This window comes from Lissotriton vulgaris, chromosome 8, assembly GCF_964263255.1.
Source record: "Lissotriton vulgaris chromosome 8, aLisVul1.2, whole genome shotgun sequence".
NCBI classification, from domain to species: Eukaryota; Metazoa; Chordata; class Amphibia; order Caudata; family Salamandridae; genus Lissotriton; species Lissotriton vulgaris.
The window spans coordinates 633,046,200-633,060,917 of NC_141696.1; the positions used below are offsets into that span (position 1 = coordinate 633,046,200).

The following is a 14,718-nucleotide window of genomic DNA, read 5'->3' on the forward strand; positions in this document are numbered from 1 at the left end:
TTGTTGTATGTCTCGGTGAGCTAGTTCTGCTTGTTGGACCGCCTTCTTCAGAGTGCCCATAAAGCGCTCTACAATTCCGTTAGCTTGAGGCCATAATGGTGTGATTTTTTTATGCTTAAAGTTAAGGTGCTTTGCAAAGTCCACGAATTCATGACCATTGAACGGTGGACCGTTGTCAGACTTCACTCCCAGCGGAATACCCCATGCTGCAAATGTCTCATCAAGGACTGGGATTACTGCATTCGCCTTGGTGGATGGTACTAGATGTGCGATTGGAAATCGGGAGTATTCATCCATGATGACGACAATGTACTTGCCCGATTTGAGGGGGCCGAAGAAGTCAATGGCGATTTGTTGCCACACTCCATCCGGTAGCTCTGACATTTGCAAGGGAGCTGGTGGTTCATCACGGCTCACAAGATGACATGAGAAACAGTGTTTGAGAGTGGCTTCCACCATCTGATCAAGTGACGGGAACCAGACACGCTCTCGTAGAGCCTTCTTGGTGGCACTTATTCCCCTGTGGCCTTCATGAGCAAGGTTGATCACTCCTTGCCATAGTCTTTGTGGGATCACTATCCTCCCCCCTCTCAATAACAAACCATCCGCACTGATGGACAGTTCTTCTTGGATGTGTTTGAACGCTATGAGTTCTTGAACACTCTGAGCAGAGTTCTGGGGGTTGTCTTTCACATGTCTCCACGAGTTGTTGCGTATGTGAGCCATGACATCTTGGAAAACAGGGTCTTGACCTGACGCTTCACGGATCGCCTCCAGGGGCACTGTATGCGGACATGCAGTGTCAATAACGAAATGGATGTACTCTTCTGCCAATGAGCACTTTTCACTGGTATGCATTTGAGGGTGTCGAGACATGTAGTCCGCTGGATTTTCTGACTTCCCTGGTTTGTGATGGTGTACACGTAGTCCCGGAGACGTAGTCCCCACCGTTCAATGCGCGGAGGCATTTTTGCTTTGGGGTTACCAAATATGGTAATGAGGGCTTGGTGGTCCGTGATGAGAGTGAAATGTTTGCCATATACGAAGAGATGAAAATGCTCGCAGGCCCATACCACCGCAAGACTCTCCTTTTCAGGTTGAGAGTATGCCTTCTCGGTGTCGGTGAGGCTGCGACTGGAGTAGGCGATGATGTGGCGTTGGTCTGAGTCTTCTTGATATTGTGCCAGGATGGCGCCCAGACCCACCGGGCTGGCGTCAACAGTGCTTTCAGTCTTCTTCTTGGTGTCGAAGTATGCTAGGTTGATAGCGGAGCTGACAGCTTTCTTGATTTTGTTGAAAGAGTGATCACATGCAGGTGTCCATAGAAATTGCTGGCCTTTACGGGTGAGTTCCCTGAGGGGATAGCTGATGGTAGCGTAATCTCGAATGTAGCGAGCGCAGTAGCTCGCCATCCCCAGAAACAATCGAAGGTCACCGACATCTCGTGGTGTTGGAGTGTCTACAAGAGCGGATACTTTTTCTGGGTCTGGCTTCATACCGTCTTTGGAGAAAATGTGGCCATAAAACTTCAGGGTTGATCTGTGGAACTCGCACTTGGCTGAGTTCAGAGTTAGGTTGGCGTTCAGTAGTGTATGGCATACTCTATCCAGAGCAGTGTCATGCTCTGTTTGATCCTTTCCGAACACTAGGATATCATCGCTGTAATTAAATGCATTCGGGTTCCCCTGGATTACCCACCGGATGGCTTCCTGGAAGATCTTGCCAGCCGAGGATATACCGAAGTTTAAGCGTTTGTAATGGAAGAGTCCTTGGTGAGTTGTAAGGTTGTAATGTATTGTGATTTTTTGTGTAACTCCAGTTGATGGTATCCCTTATTGAGGTCGAGCTTCGAGAAGACAGTGGCTCCATTGAGGTGGGCGATCATGTCGCTAATGTGTGGTCCTGGGTGGCGCTCCGTTTCAATGGCCGTGTTGGGCGCGCACATGTCCACACACAGGCGCACTTTGTTGTCCTGCCCTTTCTTAGGCACCACCACCACTGGTGATACCCACGGGGTGGGGCCTGATGTGCGCTCAATGATGTCTGTCTTCAGTAGATCCTGAGGTTCATCATCTACTGCCTGTGGTAAGTGAAAAGGCACTTTCCTGTGGTGTTGCGCCACCGGGGTCACTTGTTCGTCAATGTGTAGCTTTACTCTGAATTGATTGAGTTTCCCTAGCCCTTTGAAGAGGTTCGGAAACTTGGAGATGATGTCTGGGGCATCCTCTGTAATGTACAGGAGTTCCACGAGTGTCAAGCGTTCTGCTGTTGGCAAGCTAAGTAGGCAGTCGGCCAGGTCCGGGCCTTCAACTACATGAACATAAGCTGGAATTTGTCGATCCTTGTAGGATAGAGTTGTGCTGATGCGACCTAAACATGGTAGTGGTTTTCTGGACATCCAAGTGTATACTCGGACAGCTGCGGATTCTAGTTTCGGCCTTGGCTTCATGCTTTGGTATTCAAGAGCACAGATGTAATTTAAAGAAGCTCCAGAATCTAATACAAATTTGGCAGGGTGATCTCCTATTCGGATGTCTAATTTTGGGTACCTTTTCAGCCGGTCTGGATCTGACACCATGCAGATGTATTCGTCACTATCTTGGGATACAGGTGTGGGTAATGACGACTCACTGTATGTCGATCTCCGTGATCTACATGAGCTGGCAGAACGTACACTCGACCGGTATGAGCTGGAAGAGCGTCCTTCTTTTCCCTTTACTGCTCGAGCGTGGTGTTGTGTGCTTGACCGTGACGTGGACGCCTTTCGCCCTGATGGTCGAGTCTGGCAGGCCACTTCAAAATGATTCTCTCTCCCGCAACGATGACATCGCTGACCAATGGCCGGACACTGTCCCGAGTGAGGGTATTCTTGGCCGCACCTGTAGCACGTTGGTGCCGTCTTGCTGGTTTTGGTGTGTCGTGACTCTTGACGTGATGACGCCCTTTGGGAGGTTGTGAAATGGGTCAGTTTTCTTGACTTGTGATGATCCGACCGATGTTTCTTCTCCTTATGTGCTTGCATCCTGAATGCTTGTTCCTTCTTTTCAGTCTTGTTAACCTCCATCTTTCTTGCATGATCCTCTGCTTGGTCGTTGATTCATGTCATTTCTTCAATCTCTTCGAGAGTGTAGTGCTTTTTTAGCAGTCGCCATCGCAGAGATTCGGATTGACAGCCTTCAATTATGCGTAGTCCCAGTGCATCTTCAGTGGTGAAAGTATCGAACTCACAGTGTCGGGCTAGACGCCTGATGCGTACAATGAAGTCACACATGTGTTCGTCTTTTTCCTGGGATGCTAGAATAAATGTGTAGAGTTCATAATCTAGGTTGCGTTTGTGTAGGAACCTTCGATCAAGGGCCCCTTTTACGTCATCATAGGAGGTAGCATTTGCGGCAGGCAGCTCTTTGATGATTTGCGCAATGTCTTTCCCAACTAGGTTTCGCAAGGCTATCAGTTTTTGTTTAGGATCTTGCACCTGAGACCCGGTCATATAGTCCTCAAAATCTTCTGCCCAGCTTTTCCACTTGGGCCCCATGCTGTCGTCAATTCTAGAGGGTCTGGTGGCCGCAGATATGGCACCCCCATGAGCACTTGCGGAGATGGTGCGAGAGGTGGTGAGGCCGGAGCCGCTGCTCCTGTTCCTGAAGCACCTGTCGGGTTAGTAACAGACATCTTGATTTAAATCTAGTCGGTAAGCTAACTGCTTTTGATTTATTTAGCTGTTCAAATTAAATTTGGTGTTGCCTGACTTTAAAATGGCTGACCCCAAAAATCCAATGGGTGTCTATGGCTGGCGCCTGACCTCAAAATGGCCGCCACTTGGGACAAGTTGTTTCCCCCCTTTGAAGTCACAGGTTCACTTATTTTCCGTGTTTTCACCTTTGAATCAACTCTGGCTGATTATTTCAGCGCTCGGGACTCACCCTCACGCGCTCTGCTTCAGCTGGCAGATTCCGGGACAATCTCCGGTGTCTTTTGCGGCTTCGTGCCGTTTTTCAGATCGGGCAGGCAGTTCTCCTGCAGTTGCCGAGTCGGACAGACTCGAGGCAACGATCGAGGGCAGCGCAGGCACTTCCTGAGGTTGTGAAGCCGTCGCGCTTCCAGGCAGCATCAGAACGCGGCGTGTAAAGCGTTCTTCCTTTTCCGTGCTCTTCCACACAGCGCCGACAACAGGCTGCAGGCTCGCTGTTTTTCGGCCGTGCACGGACAGCAGGGACTTTGAGGCATGTGGAGTTTTGATGGTGATCCCACCCTCGTCGCCAGTGTCGCCTTTTCCCAAATAAACTCAGGAGCCACAAGTAGGTTTCAGGCACGTCTTTATTAAACTGGTGTCTACCTTTAACTGCTTGCTTTCACTTTTCCCTTTCCTGTTCCGCCTCCCACGCCCCTTCCTGTTCCGCCTGCCCTGTCCATGCGCAGGGTCAGGATGATGACGATACGACAACCTGGTGCCTAGGGAGCGTGGAGGCCGCATGGCAATTACTCAGGAACTAAGGTCACCCGCCCACTTTGAACCCTCTCCCCGCTAATTCACTTCACAAGAATTCAGCGGATCCACTTGATGGAGTTAAGAAGTCGCAGTTGTATCGATAAAAGATTCTCCTGGGGGCAGGTGGACCATCGTCCTCAATCACGTGAAGACTTTAAGTAAAAGGAATATCACCAAACTTGAATGGTCGCCTGTTAAACATTTAAAGACGTACCCGTCCCCCCCCCCCTCCCTTTTGGTTGTTCTTGCTGTGGGATGGCGCTACTTGGGCCCCTATGGTCACCTTAATAGCCTGCTTCCTATTCGGGCACCTTTCTCCTTCAGGTGTACGGACTGCACACTCAAAAGACATAAGGCCCAGCCGGGCTCGTGGCTGCTGTTATTTATGAAGGCCACTGGACTTATGCAATTTGATGGCCGCATAGTTTTCCACATTAATATATATGTATTTGTCACAGTATCCATCATCTGCTGCATATTCTGCAGATTTTGCCTATAAATAATTTCTAGGTCAAACAGGTCAAGAGTTACTTACTAAACGTGGTGACACGTGTTGCCATGCAGGGCAAAGCCCCTCGCACACGTCGGTTCACCACCTTTCAGTTGATTGTTGTTGTATTTGGCTGTTAATCAGGTACCTATGAGGTGAAATTTTTATCGAGTGTTAACGTGTACAAATGAAAAAAAGAATAAAGTAATACTGTCGAAATTTGCGCCATATTAGGCCACATATTTTACCTTTTCTTGCCACATTTTTAGTCAACCCTGCAGCATAATTAGTCCTCACCAGATACATATTGTCAGAGGCCCTGGTTATAGCGCTGGTCCCTGATGCTCGCTGCCCTGGCTAGTACTCTGATCGACCCAGAAGCAGCCTGTAGGCTGCACAGAGCGTGGGAAGAGCCAGTGTAAAGGCTACCTTACATGTGCTGCCTAGCATAGTATGTGTGAAGGCTGCCCTGTAGGAGTGGCAGAGGTTTGTAGGATACCCAGGCTCTAGGAAGAGGCAGGTAGGATGCTGTTTGCATAGCGCGCAACTTCCATTACTGTGTGAAGTGGCAGCACAAGTGGCGGGTGTGTAATTAAAACTCTGGGCCCCCTGCACTTTTTTAGGTCGAGCCTAGCGCAGCACGCATGCGCTGCTCTAGGAAATCGGCCTTTTAGAATCACTTCAGCTTTTCTACAAGCTTGTGCGTGTGGTGCTCACACGCTATTGGCCTTTGCGTCTGGCTTTCAAAATTGAAAACACGCAATTGGCCAAAGGTGTGTGGATGTCCCAGCTTTTTGGGAAATGTTTACTCCCAGAGAGTTTTGCTCTCGGGAGCCAGCAGCGGCATGCAGGCTGCCATCTGTTTTGGGTTTGGTGTCATCCTTTGAATGCTGCTCATCGTCCCATCCCCCACTTTCGTGGCAGCGCTTTTTTTTTTATCAGGCTTCGACCCCCACTTGTGGTGTCATTGCTTCACAAGGGGTGCAATTTGACATTGTCTGCCCCTGGTCAAAATACAATGTTTACCACAAATGAAAAAGTCTTATTATGAACGTGTTAGCAATTCTGCCCCATAACTTTCCTACACCCATACAACCTTCTACCCTGTTTTATTCTTTGTCCTCCTAGTATTCCTATCTTGAATGTGTGCTTCTCCTTGTCTGCCACTTTGCTTCAATCCATGCCCAACCCGCCCGTTTTACAGTTAAAACTTTGTGTAAAAAATAAAAATGTAAAAAAGAGTCTCTGGAACGTACACTCACTCTGGGTTTCTTGGCTCACATGTTTCTTTTCACAGAAGTATTGCAAGGGAATATAATGCAGCTCAACATAAAGGTGCATTTGAGATTCTTCACAGTACAAGTAGCTTTTACTGCTCAGGCGTAAAAAACGTATCCAGGTGTGTTTGCTACAAGCAGGGCTTTCTGTGAGGCGGGATGACCGATGTTCAGCACAGTACATCGGCCACGCCCCTTTGAGAGCCCCCCCAGTATTGTCATCCTACTTAAAGCCTTACCTACAAGGATGAAACTTTCGAAGCCCCTAAAAACGCCCTACATTATAAGTGACCATATTGCCATTTCAGTCATCAGCACACAAATTATATTTTTAAAATGACAACTCATAGTTGTCTGTTTACAACAGCTGTTGAAGTTCTGTGCAAAGCTTCTCTGTTTTTCCTAAGGGATTGTTTGTGTTACAAAACAGTTGTAAAAAGGAACTTACTACACCAACACCACCAGCCCTTTTAAGAAACATTGTTGTCCATATTATACACACTATCCCATTTTTCTTTGGATTTTAATCATTATATATCTGTGTTTTCATTAAAACATGTATCCCTATTTGAAAACGTGACCTACATTATAATAACATCTCATCTGCCACTGAAAACACACAACCATAAAAATAAATCTTGATTTCACTCGCGACGTGGTAGGACAATAAGCACAAAACTAGAAAACATGTTTATGTTAATTCTTTTTTAATCGGGTCGTTCAGTTGTACATAATATTTTTATTTATTTTGAAAGTTTTATAGAGTATGAACAAGATCCCTGCGGATATCAGAGCGCTTTACACACAGATGGCATAAACAGATAAAGAATAAAACAAAATATAATGAAAAGAGGAGCAAACAGATTGAACAAATGTAAACAAGGTGAGGTAGCAGCGGTGTGTAGGTGGACAATTATACACAAATAAAGGAATAAAAGTTAAACAAGTATATCATGCAAAGATGAGCAAACAAGTTAAGCAAATGTAAACAAGGTGAGGTAGCAGCGGCATATAGGTGGTCAACTGAACATAGTATTTTGAGGAGACATACTGAGAACGAGGGTACAGTAGTCTAAATTCATGTGAATTTAGCGAAGAGGAGAGATTTTACTTCTTTTTTGAAGGATGCCGTGGATGGGATAAGTCTGATTTCTGGAGGAAGGGTATTCCAGATCCTGGGCGCCATCCCAGAGAAGGAGCGTTTTTATGTCTTTTTCTTGTGGAATCTTTGGCGTTTCAAAAAAAAGTTTTCTGCCTTATTTTAGCTCTTGAGCCGCCCGAGATTGTCAATTTCAGAGCGAGGTAGCTGGATGAGTTGTGGTGTATGGCCTTGTGTGTCATGCATGCGATTTTCAGGTGTATTCTAGCTTCGCATGGCAGCCAGTTCAGGGATCTTAAGTCAGGGGAGATGTGAGACCGTTTTTTTGAGCCCGTGATAAGTCTGGCTGCAGCATTAATAGAGGCTTTTAATGGTGCGGTAGTTGATAAGGGGAGGCCACAGAGGGCAACGCTTCCATAGTCCACTCGAGGGATTACTAGGGCTTGGACTGCAGTTCTGAAGTCATTTGCAGGGAGGAAAGGTTTCAGCTTTCTCAGCGTGTTGATTTGGAAGTCAGCTACTTTCATAGCATTGCTGATATGGTGATGCATATTGAGATTGCAGTCGAGGGTTATGCCTAAAGATGTTGCTGAATCCACAATAGTAGGTTGAACGTTAAGTGCAGTGAGATGGTTAAGCCAGGACTGAGTGATGGGGACTTTGGAGGGAGGAGCTATTAGGAGGAATTCTGTTTTTAGGGCGTTAAGTTTGAGATGATTCTCTGCTAGCCAAGTCTGTGTGTTCTAAAGTGTTGTGTTGAGAAGTTTGATGTCTTCAAGGGTGTGTATTTTAAGGTAGAGCTGGGTATCGTCTGCGTACATGTGAAATTGTACATTAGATGCTTGAAGCAGTGCGGTGAGTGGTTCCATGACTAGATTGAACAAGGTAGGGGATAGGGAGGATCCTTGTGGGACACCTAGTGTTACAGGAACTGGTGTAGACATAGTATTGTTAATCTTGAATTTCTGAGTCCAGTTATGTAGAAAGGAGTTGAACCATTTGAGTACTGTCCCTGATATACCCATTCCAAGATTCAGCAGATCGAGTAAGTTCTTGTGTTTGACCGTATCCAACGCTGATGAGAGGTCGAGAAGGATGAGGATGCAGGTACCATTCCGATCAAGAATTTGAAGTGTGTCATCAATTATGTGTGTCATAGCTGATTCCGTGCTGTGGCCTGCTCGGAAGCCTGATTGGTGTGAATTGAGGAGGTGAAAGTGCTCGATGTGTTTTGTCAGTTGGAGATGTACACATTTTTCTAAGAGTTTGACCAAAGTAGGGATATTGGTGATAGGACGATAGTTGATCAACTCGGTGGGGTCCGCTGTAGGTTTCTTTAGTATGGGCGATACCTGTCCTACTTTGAGGAAGTCCGGGATGCATCTTTGTTGCAGAGAGCTGTTAATGATTTTTGTCCAAAGCGGGAGAAGCAATGGGATAAAGTCCTGTACAGCGTTAGCGGGTAGAGGATCAGTCAGGTGATTGGAGGGCTTCAGTGTACTTAGAATCTTGCCGATAGAGTCTTCTGAGTAAGTTTCGAAAGATGCCCACGCTGCATTGTTTTTTAGATCAAGGGGCATTTTGCTGTGGGGGTTGGAATAAAGTCTTAGATCAGAGAGGAGATCTTTCCTAATCGTGTCTGTCTTTAGATTAAAGAAAGAAGAGAATTCTTCACAGGACGGTAGTTTACTAGAGGTGTTTTGTGGTCTTTGAGATCCATCCCTAGATTGAGTTTTGATTAACTCGAACAGCTTCTTTGGTCGGTTTCTTGCCTGGTCAAGTTGGTGGCTGAAGAAGGATGCTTTCGAACGTTTGATTTTTCTAAAATATGTGTTTCTTTTTTTCTTTAGTGTTTTGAGGTGCATAGCTGAGGGGACTGATCTCCAGTTGCGTTCTGCTAGTCTCATAGCTCGTCTATCTTCATTAAGCGGCCTGTCGTACCATGGTTTAGAATTCTTAGAGGAAACTCTCTTTAACTGAAGGGGGGCAACTTTGTTGATAATAGAGGACATCGAGTTGAGGTAGTGGTCGGTGAGAACCTGTACGTCGGTAGCGCAGTAGGGGGTAGGAGAAGGTTGTAGCTGGGGGAGGGTAGAGAGTTAGGATTGAGTTTCTTCAAGTCTCTCTTCCGGACCAAAGATCTGGTGGCTTGAACCGGGTTAGGTTTCACTTTTTCATTGATATAGAACGTGATAATGTGGTGGTCAGACCAGTCACATGGTTGGATTGACTCGAGTTGGATGGAGTTGCATTTGAAAATGATTAAATCCAGGATAGAGCCTTTGTCGTGTGTAGGGCTGTTGCAAATTTGGGTGAGGTCAAGGGTGCTGAGGACATTTTTGAGACTGTTGACCACAGAGTTGTTGTGATCATTCCAATGGAGGTTGAAATCACCAAGGAATATTTGTGTGTGTTGTCGTCCAGAGTTTGTTGTGACCAGGTCCATGAGGTGTTCGGTAAAGGTGAGGTTGTCACCTGGTGGGTGGTAGATAATGTGTAGGGAGCATACAGGATTGCCTTCGCTGTTGATGTCAAGGCAAAATTGTTCACAGGAGGAGAAAAAAGGGGATATGGCTCTCATTACTGAGAGGTTGCTCCGGTAAATACTTGCGATTCCACCCCCTATCTTTCCAATCCTATCCAATCTGATGATGTGGTAGTTAGGGGGAACTAGGATGTCAAAGAGTGGCGAGGAAGATTCTGTTAACCAGGTTTCAGTGAGTACGGTCAAGTCTAGGTCATTTGCAATAATGAGGTCGGCAATGTCTGATGCGTGTCTAGGGGCCGATCTACATTTCAAAATTGAGCATTTAAGCCGGGGAGTGATAAGGGTGGAGGAGGGGTCATGAGGGAGTGTGACTTTTTTAAGATTATTGGTAACTATGCCTCTATCATTCTGTGTGGAGGACCTATGGGGGTTGGGGGGATAGTGGGGATGGGAAGGTGTTTGGGGACTATGTGGGCAGACAGTGTGAGATCATAGGAGTGAAGAAGGGAGCGTATGTTGTACGCAGAAAGTGGGTTGGGGCTACGCAAAGGATGGGTGGGAGAATTACGGAAGGGAAAGGAGGTCCAGTAAGGAGGGTTATGTTTGTATGAGAGTGGAGGGTGGGTGCTAGGTTTGTTGGGTGAAAGGGTTCTGAGGGGTGTGGGGTGCCAGGGTTGTTTCTAGATAAACTCTTTGAGAGTGTGAAGTTCATCTTTAATTTGAAGAAGAATGGACATAATTTTGTCCAAAGTGTTGTTTGGGATGGTAGTGGAAGTAGACGGGGGAATGGGTTGGGGAGGTTTTGCTCGGTAAGGTGTGAGGTCGGTAGTAGGCAAGGGGGGCAAGGGGGTGGAAGGGTGGGGTGATGAGTAGAGTATTGGGCACTTTGTTAACAAGGATGCTGGGGAGGTGGGAATGGATGCAGGTGGGAGAAGAGGTGTGGTAGGTGTGTCTAGGGGTGCAGTAGGTTCTGGGGTAGTAAATGGTGGACATGCAAGAGAGGGTGAAGCATGTGTCATTAGAGGAGTCGAAATTGCAGCTAAATGGGTGGAGGGTTCCATGGGTCGGAGAAGGCAGGGGGGAGGAGTAGTAGGGGTAGTGGAATGTATTAAAGGCAAGTTAGAGGGAGGTGGAACGATCAGTGAGTGATCGACGGGGAGGAGGCAATAGAGGTGGGGGGCTGTGGGCGTTGCAGGGAACCTTAACGATTGGTAAAGAGGTGAGTTTGTTGTTATGGTCGAGCCAGTTGGAAGTATGTTGGGGTTAGATGAAGAGGGGAGACGTGTGCAGGCGGGTGGGGAAGAACGGTTGTGGGAGGTGTAAGGCTCAGAGCTCCTTAGTGGCAAGGGTGTAGGGGGTGGGAGGGTGGCAAAAAGGGTAGGAGTTGCGGTATCTGGGGTGCTAGGTGTAATGGTCATAAAGGGGGAAGTGGGTGGATTAGATACATGCTCTTTAATAATAGGGAAGATGTATGTTATGTTATGTTATGTTATGTTATGTTATGTTATGTTATGTTATGTTATAGGATATTTTTATAGCGCCTATCACCGCCGGTCTCTAAGCACTTAAACAAGAAAACATAACACACTGAAGCCCAAAAGAAAACCTGCAACTATATTGCCGCCTGTAGTCAAATAGGTTAAGACCGTGGTCCGTGGTCCGTGGCCTGAATGAGAATAGTACCATTGTTAGAATTGTAATAACGGCTGTCGTTTGGAAGAGTTGTGATGGTGCAGTGTAGATCATTAGCCCATGTGGAAGAAATCGCGAGTATGGCTATGAAGGCTTTCTTCCATTGAGCTCTGCGTTTGGTGAAGAAAATGATGTCAGTGGTCATGATCCCTTTATGTAGTGAGAAATACGGGTCAGCAAAGGTGTTTCAGGGTGAGATTTTAAAAAGTTATGCTTAAAGCGTTTAGCAGATTTTTTAGTGAGTTTCGGAGGGTAGATGATTTTGAAGGTGTGAGTGCCTGTAGGTTCCATGCTGTGAGATGTGGTGTAGATCAGAGAGATCAGAATAAACGGGGATAGGGGGATAAACCACTATGAAGGAGTCAGTCTGAGGCAGTCTCAGACAGTCTAAGATGGCCGACTCATTGGACGAGGTCTAGGTAACTAGTTATGAAGTCCTTTATCTGTGTTCATAGGGTGTGGGAGAGTCCATGAGGTCCTGTTTCACTGTTAGTTGAGCTGAGGGGGAAACAGTGGGGTATCAAAGTAGTCCTGTTTCACTGTTTATGAGATTTTTGGGGCAGAAAAAATCCTGTTTCAGTTGCAACATGTTAAAAGCAGAGGAGAGCCTAATAAACAACTTCAGGGATGACCAGTGGATGGGCGAGGCCTCTTGACTTTGTTATTTGTGGCCTCGGCCATTTTTAAAAGTGAAAGAACCCAGAGCCAATGAACTCTTAGTCAAAAATAAAGTCAAATATGCTTATAACACTTTTTTATACTAACTTTTCGACATGCTGCACAGCAGCCACAATACTCTACGACATAGCTTGAACACAATGGCAAAGCCAAAAGCTCTGGCTAAACACTTATAAGGTCCCAAAGACGAGACCTATTAGCTATGCCACTGCTTGTTTTTTTCTGTCAAGAGAGCAAACAATGCTCCCTCCTGCCAGAATTTTGCTTCCGCTACTCCCTATACACGTTCCTCCACTCCCACTCCACATATTGTCCCCCGCATACAATTACCACCTGATCACAGCATGTGGTAAAATCATGTACGCATTAAACGCCACGGAATTTCTCCAGGTCACCTCAGCAACGGTTAATCGCATTCAATGCCTGATTAACCATGGTTTTAGTCATTAAGCAGACATACCATGCTTCACTGAGTCCTTGTAGAATAATGATTACGGCGTTGTTACATCAAAAAACATCATAAAGAATAAGCTTGTACATGAGAGAGGGGGGGCGATCACCTGGGCGAAATAGGACAGGGATTACAAATACAAAGACGTTTTAAATAATAAAGTTTCCCTCACCTGCCTCTTTGATGTGCTTATATACATCGTCTGATCCCGCTGAGGAGTATGGAATGTCGTCATGAGCTACGAAATCAATCTAAAATAACAGAAAAATAAATGTAAACGTTTTACAACTTCATTAACTACAAGATGTTGAGATTTGTATTTCTCTTTCTGGCCAATACTGCTTTTCACTATTAGCTCCACAGATAAGCGTGATTGGGGAAGAACTTCAGTAAACTAGCTTATGTAAAGCCATACAAAACTTGCATTTTGGAGTAACACCTGAGGCTAATGCGAGGGCATTAACTCACCAGGTCATTAACAATCCTAAATTGTCCAGCACTGCGGTAATTATTGTGATGTGAAAGTTTAAGTAAATAAGTACATTTATAAAAAAAAAAAAAAACAATTTTAGATAAATTTCAAATCCTTGAATACCTCAGGCAATGTCCTTAAAAGTTTGGAAGTCTCAGCCGAGAGTGTGAAATTATCTTCCCACTTTCTAAGGCCTTATCAATTAGAATTGAACACATTTATGGCAAGCGAATGGGAAAGGCCACAAAAACATACATACTTAAAAAAAAAAGTTTCAAGCAACATGCAGTGTAGACATTTCAAAGTAAGTGGGGCATGACATATTTCTTCAGGCTTCAGTAAGTCTCACGTCTGTGCTAATAGCCTTGCCACATTGCTGTACAGTACCAGTTAATTGCGCCTACTTTCGTTAATTTATTTTTGGGGCGCTGGACAAAAGTCAACTTTCCTTATCAAGGTTTCTTTTGGTGTAGAGGAATATGACAGCCAGAGGCTAGTGAGAGTACTGGAAGAGCAAGGAGTTACATCGGTTTTGTGCGATAAGCCCATGGGCCTGGTCTGCCTTTCAATTGTATGCTTTCATGTAAACTGTGAGGCATCACGTCACGTGCTATATTCTCTACAGAGCCTGTCAAGCATCATGACACCATTAGCGCTTTTTGCGAATGTATTTATACAGATACAGCCATATTCATCAAACTGAATTGCGCTCGCAAATGGCCAGATTCTGAGAATCTGGCCATTTGCGAGTGTGATTTTTGCATTTGGGATTCATCATCCCAAATGCAAAAATCGCTATTTGCGAAATCGCATATTTGCGAGGAATTGGATTTAAGGAATCTCTAATAGAGATTCCTTAAATCCAATTCATCACCCTATTTGAAATTGCGAATTCGCAATATTTGGTCGCAATTTACCACGAAATCTGACTTCGTGGTAAATTGCGAAAAAAGAGTAAAAAGCACTTTAGTGCATTTTTTTCTTTGGCATGTTACACACACACATGTCCTCTGGACATGTGTGTGCGCAACACCTGTTCAAATGTGCATTTGAGGGGTGCTACAGGGTGTCCTTTGGACACCCCTGGCACCCTTCAAATCGCAATCTTATTTGTGATTAGCAAATTGCTAATCGCAAATAAGGAATCAGTAGGAATCGCAAAACTTTTTGCTAATCCTACATGAATCCCGTTTTGCGAGTCCTTAATAGCGAATCGCTATAATTCGCTATTAGGGCCCCGCAAAACGGGAGATTGATGAATATGGCTGATAATGTCCAAAGTCAAGGTTTTACTGAGAGATCAGTGAAAAATGGAAATTAGGTCCTGAACACTCATGCCAAAAACAACCAAAGCATATTTGGAATGGCTATCCTCGTAGGACCCAAGAGCTAAAATATCTAACAGCGCTACTGTAATAATAGAGTTTCCATTCTCAACACTGCTGTTTGCCTAGGGTGGCAGCTTTTTAACCTTGCACATTTCTCTTTGCCACATAAAGCTCTCCACAAACACCATTCAATACCATATCAGGAAATTCTATTAATAGTTGAGCTAAAACAAATTGGTCCTTAGCTACATACA

At 45.4% G+C, this 14,718-nt stretch overlaps 1 protein-coding gene across 2 annotated transcripts in view; it reads right to left on the bottom strand.

Moving 5' to 3' along the window:
• Positions 1 to 14,718, bottom strand: part of PCYT1B (phosphate cytidylyltransferase 1B, choline) — a 1,420,495-nt gene that overhangs the window by 650,971 nt on the left and 754,806 nt on the right. For both annotated transcript variants that reach the window (XM_086934513.1, XM_086934514.1), the window contains exon 5: positions 12,837 to 12,915. In XM_086934513.1, the coding sequence (XP_086790639.1) occupies positions 12,837 to 12,915 (79 nt within the window). The remainder of the gene's footprint in view (positions 1 to 12,836; positions 12,916 to 14,718) is intronic.